The sequence below is a fragment of the Camellia sinensis genome, chromosome 14 (assembly GCF_055761805.1).
Source record: "Camellia sinensis isolate YWXY chromosome 14, ASM5576180v1, whole genome shotgun sequence".
NCBI classification, from domain to species: Eukaryota; Viridiplantae; Streptophyta; class Magnoliopsida; order Ericales; family Theaceae; genus Camellia; species Camellia sinensis.
Window position 1 is genome coordinate 53,460,477 of NC_138974.1, and position 7,398 is coordinate 53,467,874.

Consider the following 7,398-nt stretch of genomic DNA (forward strand, 5'->3'; position numbering starts at 1 on the left):
TTCCACACTGCTGCTTCAACACTACCGTATTGGCCCACAGGTTGCTTGGAATCAGGAGAAACATCGAAAAATAGTCGCCGTTGCTTAATGTGCGGTGTACTTGGATCCACCAACCCAGTTTTGCAGCGAACGGGCAATGACTCCGCATTGTACTCACGGTCAGTTATGTGGGGTGTATCTGCATCTGAGTTAGTACCCACTGTTCGGCTAAACCGAACCTTAGGACACGTTCGTTTTGTGTGCCCAATGCATTTGCAATTCCCATTTTCTTGGTCTTCGACAGTTGGACGAGGCCCATCCTAGGTTCCCTTTTGTCTTCACAACATCAGGATCTTCTACTCCAAATTGTCGACGGAATGAATGTTTCCCTTTGTCTCCATTCCCACCGTTCAAATTCCTCTCATATAACTCCTTCATCCGGCTCGTCATCGGAAGACATGCATCCCTAGCATCCTTGAAACCTTCCGTTGATTGCGAGGCATAGAAACACATTTCGTTGTAGGAAGAACACAATATCCCATACCGGGCCGTCTGTGTTGTAGTGCTATCAATTGAGGGTTGAGGCCATTGTGGCCATCCTTGCTTGCAGCCCTTGTCCATCTATGCAGCACACAAGTTGGGGGAATTTGCGTTAAATTTTCAGCTTTCATAACACATATCATGTGGCAGCAAGGTAGCCCCAACGACTCAAACTTCATGCAAGAACATCTCATTGCAGCATCCATTGGACTGTGTGTTACTATCCATGATCTATCCTTCACTCTGTACTTATGAATATAGTAGCATTTCTGACCATCCGGCAAAGGGAACACATCCTTCACATTCAACTTCCCCTCTTCTAAGATTTCATCACGGAACATTCTAAATATATTTCGGGTGAATAGCTCAGCTCCATGTCTCTCTATATCTCGCAATGGAGTAATCAATACCGGAAAAGTGTTATTTGTTTCAGCATCATCTCCAGCCTCGTTATACCTTATCCTTGCAAGAGCCCGATCATAGTGCCTAACAAATTCATATAGCTTCAATTTGTGTTGGAGGAAGGGATTGAAATAAGCATTCATACACTTCGAGCGCTGAGTGCTCTTCATCCCAGCAAAGAAATGTCCACGAATATATGCCTCAGCCCACATATGACGCTTCTCATATGTCTCCAACACCCAACTGTTGGTTTGAAGTTCAAATTTTTCGACCATTGTCGTCCAGCCATGTTCAAACTTTGTCTCATCCGTTTCCATGTCCATGCACTGCTTGAAAGCATGTGCAAAGCCACTTATGTGAACATTTGAAACAGCATTTTTCCCAAGATGCCAATTACATAATCGATGTCTTGCATCTGGAAATACTCTTCTGATTGCCTCTCGCATCGCCTTATCCCCATCTGTCAGTACGGACACAGGTGCTTTATTGCCCATCGCCTCCATAAATGTTTCCAAAACCCATGTGTATGTCTCAATTGTCTCATTAGCTAGCAAAGCACATGCAAATATCGTGGTCCTAAAGTGGCTAGTCACACCAGCCAACATGACAAAAGGTTTCTTGTATGCATTGGTTCTGTAAGTTAAGTCAAATATCAACACATCACCAAACTTTGCGTAGTCGGCCCGCGATTTCGAATCTGCCCAGAACAGATTTTGTAACTTGTTATTGTTACACACATCATACTTGTAAAAAAAACGTGCATCAACATCAAGTTTTGCGCATAGGTAAACCAACGCACCCTGCGCATCACCATCCTCAACTTCTGCTCTACGTTCGGCTTGAATATGGTTGTGCAGATCCGTACGGATGAAACCAACATTCTCATAAGACCCGGACTGATTTACCATATAGTCCATGATTTGGCTAGTCTTCACACCAACATTGCGCATAGCCATTGCTTGAGCTTTGTCACTGCTGTTTAAACTGCGATGTGACCTCAGATACATCACACAGTGTTGTTCCGCCAATTCATGGTTGTGGTCTGCGACGAAGTGAGTCACAACATATTTTCCCCCTTCACCAGCATCCGCATCGTACCGTATGCGAAATTGGGCTTTGCAACCTACTCTTGTTAGTGCCTTGGGAGCTCTACTCTTCTCAGCAACACGGTCCAAGTATTTTGGTAATCTCTAACCTTCCCTTGAACACAACCACAGCCTACTAACGACCTTTCCCTCTTTATTTGTGTTAAATCTGGATTTTCGTATACTAAATCCCTTGGCTTTAGCATACGCATTGTAGAAATCTTCTCCATCTTCGACCGAATCAAATTTCTGTTCCAGAATAGCACGTTCAACATCACCAACCATGTCATTGCGATGAGCATCGTCAACCATTTCTTTTTTCACATCGGCTCCGCCATCTTCAACGTTCATGTTGGTTGCTTCTTCATTGCTCGGACCAGCTTCGCAACCATGATCAGGTTCTGCCCGACTTTCATTCATCAAACGAATGTCATCTGCTTCATTTGGAATGTCATAATCATCACCTTCCCTTTTAACTTCCGCTGGGGCCATACTGCACATGACATTACTACAAACAATTACTTGATGACCGAAAATTGTTAACAAAAACACAAACATGACATTTTCACATGGTTTACCTGTTTGTGCAAACACAAACACTCGCTTGAGAAAGAGAAAGAGAAAGGTTAGCTGCCAATGGAGGGGTTTCCGTTGGAGCGAAGCGTAGAGGGGTTGAAGTTAGGATGGGGGTTTAGTTGAGGGAAAATAGCTGAAGTGAACGGGCCAGAGAGACAGAGAGGGAGACAGAGAGAGGGAGACAGCTCCATACCTCATATCTAGTTCGAGAGAAGGGCTTCACTTCAGCAATGGAACCAACACAGCCTTCTAGTTACGTTGTTGTTGGAAATCGCCCATTATACTGTTCCCTACAGAGCTTCGTCAATGGAACGAACCCAACAGGGGCTTCTCCCTGTTAATGGAAATCAACGGTTATACTGACTCAACCTTACACAGAGAGGAGAACAGAGAGAGATAGAGACGAAATACAGAGAGTGAGTGGGATGCAATCATGCAAATACAAGCATTAACCGGTTGCCCCGGTTTCAACTTTTTCACGATTAAACAATTCAATGGTCTTGATCAATTATTGTAATCTAACGGCTAACAATTGGGTTGCATATGGTGTGCAACCTTAAGGGGTTGCACACTTAAACATGACCCTTACTTTTATTTTTATATGTTTGTTTTGAGCGAGTTTTAGTCCGATTTATATCTTTTCTTCTTTTTTTTTTTTCGATGAACAAGAGTCCGATTTATATCAAAGACATTTGTTGAGTTATTTTTTTGTTGTTGCGACAAGAGGTTTTTAGAGAGAGATGAGTAACACAATAGACAAATAGTGTAGAGAGAGAGAAAGCTGTGCGATTGTGGGTGCTATGATGCTCAGCGAGGAAGCTGGGAAAAAGATAAATGGAATGAATAGAGAAAGAGATGATTATGTGGAGGTGATGTGTGAGTGTATGAGCTAAATATATGGTAATGTTGTTGGAGACTTAGGATTTTCGTCATTAGTGATCTCAAAATCGTTGAGGGCAGCAAAAGGGATTGGAGGAGTTCGAATGTTGTTGGAGAAGGCAATGACAGTGGCAGTGCCAGTGACGGTAGAAGAGGAAAAAAGGGCTAAGAATTAGAGTTTGCAGGGGAATGGTGGTGGCGAGGCTTTGGAAGGCGGGTACTGACAAGAATGAGACTCTGGGGACAAGTGTTGGAGGAAAGTGTGAATAAGTGAAAAAAAATAGATATGGAGTGTGAATAAGAAAAAAAATATCGTGTGGGTCATCAACCAAACCCTCTCAGCCAAACACAGCAAGTCAAGCAAGTATATCGATCAAACCCTCTCAGCCAAACACAGCAAGTCAAGCAAGTATATACTCATATAGTAATTGCCCTCTTTTTTAAGTCCAGTCGTACCTTTGGAAAAGAAAGACCGGCGTTCCTTATTTGACCCGGTATAACTCTCTCTCTCTCTCTCTCTCTCTCTCTCTTCCAATAATTCCATCACTCGATCATCAATCAATTTGAACCCTAAAATACTCAATTTCACACGCAGTAACTCTCGTCTCTCTCTCTCTGTCTTGCTGTATATTTCTTATTAGCCTCCACTGAGTTTTCTTTATATGTAGTTTATTGTTCGTTGAAAGTCTATTGCTTGCTCGCTCGCTTTGTACATTCAAACAAAGACTTTGCTAGTTTTCTCTCTTTTAGGGTCTTTGGTTGGTTTTCCAGTTCTGAATCTATAATCCACAAACTTCCTTATCTTCTTCGAGGAGACACCGATATTTTGTTGTTGATTCAAAATTCCCCTTTTGTGTGGGTTCTGCGATCTTCACGAGTTTGGATTTGTGGTTTCTAAGGTGGGTTTCTTTGAATTCTCTGACAATTTCAATTCTTGTTCCTTACCGTACCTGGGTTTTGTGATTTTATGCATATGGTGATAAGAATTGGTGAAGTCTATTGGGTCTTTATGTTTCCACGATTTTGACGACTCTTGGAATGTTTCTTACTTTAATCCTTGTAGTATTTTAGTTTGAATTCTTGCTATTTGTACTTTTTCTTCATGTTCTGAATCTTTTGATTGATTTTAGTTGTCATGGTTGATCTTTGACATAAGTTTCCTCTGTATTGCTAAATTGAATAAACTCATTTGGATAATTGGGTGAACTCATTGTATGCACCGAAAGTCTTTGTAACACTTCATGAGTTTACTGGTTAAATTAGTTGAAAATTTGATCTGCTCTATATTCATCTTTGTAAGATATGGGAATTTTGAATTTTAGGTAACATGCTAAATAGACTCTGCTTGCTCCTTGTGTTATCTCGATTGTAGAAACTTAATTCTTTGAATAGCATGTATATTTGTGGTAGTCAATGTAACATGAGTCTGTTTGGATTGGTGATTTGAAAAGAAAAGGATGAAATGCATTTCTCTTTGTTCAAATCACCTGTTTGGATTAGTAAGGAGGAAAGAAATGAGAAGAAATGAAGAGAAACCAATTTATCTTAAAATTCTCATTTCGAAGAGATTGGGAGAGAAAAAGAAAACAGATTACTATTTTTTTATAATACCAAAACAGCCCCTTAAGGTATAAAAATGAAAAAACTGACTTTAACATGAAACAATTTCTTTTGTTCTCTCTCACGTAGTTTACTCAAACAAGACATATAGGACATAAATTATTCTCTATTATCTTCTTTTCTCTCCTATTTATCCAAGCAAGAGGGAGAAAATAAATACACAATCATTTCTCTTCCTTTCTTTCTCTCCTAACTTAAGTAATCATTTCTTTTCTTCTCTCTTGGGTTCCAAACGGAGTTAAGAATTTGAAGTTTACTTGGTTTAGTTACTTCTGTTAGAACTTTAAGAGCAATGTTACGTGTACTAAAACTCTTAAGAATGTGTTCAAACTTCTGGAGTGGTGTTTTCGTTTAAACTCCGATGTTTTCATATTTGCTTCAGGTTCTGGTGTTAAGAGTGCTGAGAATTGACGGTCTCTTCATGAACATGGAAGTGAATAACAGAGCTCTTAACGTTCTTTTTGGTGGTTTTATCTGGTTGCTGTTGAGTTGCAGCTCCAGCTATGGTCTTCAGAGCGATATAGATTGCTTGAAATCTCTAAAAGGGTCCTTGGAAGACCCATTCAATTACTTGAGTTCATGGAATTTCGACAATGCTACTGAAGGCTTCATTTGTAAATTTACGGGTATCGATTGCTGGCATCCTGATGAGAACAGGGTTTTAAATATCCGGCTTTCAGACATGGCACTCAAGGGCGGGTTTCCACTTGGTCTTCAAAATTGTACAGCCTTGACAGGCTTAGATCTTTCCAGCAACAAGCTTTATGGAACTATTCCATCCAACATCTCAAATATAACCAAGTTTGTGACATCATTTGATCTCTCCTCCAACAATTTTTCAGGAGGAATTCCAAAGGACCTAGCAAACTGTACCTATTTGAATATCATCAAACTCGGCAGCAACCAGTTGACTGGTCAGATTCCTGCTGAGCTTGGCTTGCTTTCTCGGATCAAGACTTTTAATGTAGCAAACAATCAGTTGAGTGGGCCAGTTCCAAGGTTTTTAAATGCACGAATTTCAGCAGATAGTTATGCAAATAATTCAGGTCTCTGTGGCACTCCTTTACCCAAGTGCCAGACTACTTAAAAGAAACAGAAGCGAATACTATGAGACATTATTCCGACCAGAAACAGAAACGAATACTATGTTCTATCCGTTCATGTGGTTAAAAACTGCCACGTAAGCGTGAATCAGCACGCACGAAGTCATCTGATGTTTTTTATTTTTATTTGTGGAATAATTAAAACAATAGTAGTGCAACATGCACCAAATGATATATCAATTTGTGTACTATTAATATATGTTATTTTAAAATTATGATTTCTCCTATTATATAAACTATAAATACTCAAAATCATGTCACATTATCTATTAATACATTAATTAATATATTAATTGGTGTATATAATATTATTCTTAAAACAAACAATAATTACAATAATTGTTTGGGTGGACCAAAATAATAACGGTTGTTTTAGAAACATGTTATTTTAGTTAATATTTTGATTTTTTACAAAATTTTTATAAAAAATTGAGAGAATAATTAATTTTTTTGACAAACAATCCTAAATGTAATTTTTTTATAAGGTATTTTTGCATATACAAATATTTTCAAAAATTAAATTTTTTTTTATAAGTAAAAGTAATATTACAAATAAAAAAACTCAAATTGTCATATGTAAAATGTAATTTTTTTTGAATAATTTTTTTTTGCACAATAAAATATTCTACTTACACTAGCATGTGTGTATAAGACCTATTTTGGCATCTGAGTTAAAAGATAATTTTTTAACGTTTTGATTTTTTTGGATTATATTATTTCTCTATTTTTTACACGTTTTTTCAAAAAAAGTAAAAAAAAATTTAAAATAAACTTTTAACCTATTTCTCAAAATTGGCCTAAGTGTAATTAAATATTGATGAGTTGTATTTATTTATGACCACTTTGTTTTTTTTCTATCAACTTAAATCTTAGTATATGAGTGTGTCTACATTCAGTTTTAATTACAATCAAAGGAAATTTGGTCATAAATCCTTCCTAATTTTCTTTTCTTATTAAAAGGACAAAAAAAAAAAAAAAATTAGTACTTTCAAAATCATCTCATAATTATAAAGTCTTGTATGAAGGATAAAATTTGTTATTTGAATATTTTATTTGACCATTATATCCTCTCTTTATTCTCTTTCTTTTATAACTCTCTCTCTCTCTCTCTCTCTCTCTCTCTCTCTCTCTTTCTTCACTAATTCGATAGTTGTTCATCATCTCTACCCTTTTCATTGTCTACTGACGTTGCTCATCCTCACAGTCAGCTGACA

At 37.8% G+C, this 7,398-nt stretch overlaps 1 protein-coding gene and 1 non-coding gene across 2 annotated transcripts; one reads left to right on the top strand and one right to left on the bottom strand.

Annotated features, from left to right (window-relative positions):
• Positions 1 to 425: 425 nt before the first annotated feature.
• On the bottom strand, positions 426 to 3,232 carry LOC114293283 (protein FAR1-RELATED SEQUENCE 5-like). The gene is made up of 2 exons (XM_082904870.1): positions 2,585 to 3,232; positions 426 to 2,499 (listed from the first exon to the last, which is right to left on the bottom strand). The coding sequence occupies exon 2, from the start codon at positions 1,926 to 1,928 to the stop codon at positions 426 to 428; it is 1,503 nt and encodes a 500-aa protein (XP_082760996.1). The 5' UTR covers positions 1,929 to 2,499; positions 2,585 to 3,232.
• Positions 3,233 to 3,756: 524 nt separating this feature from the next.
• LOC114316699 (uncharacterized) lies at positions 3,757 to 6,399 on the top strand. The gene is made up of 2 exons (XR_014350642.1): positions 3,757 to 4,360; positions 5,464 to 6,399. It is a non-coding gene; the product is annotated as an uncharacterized LOC114316699 (transcript).
• Positions 6,400 to 7,398: the final 999 nt, after the last annotated feature.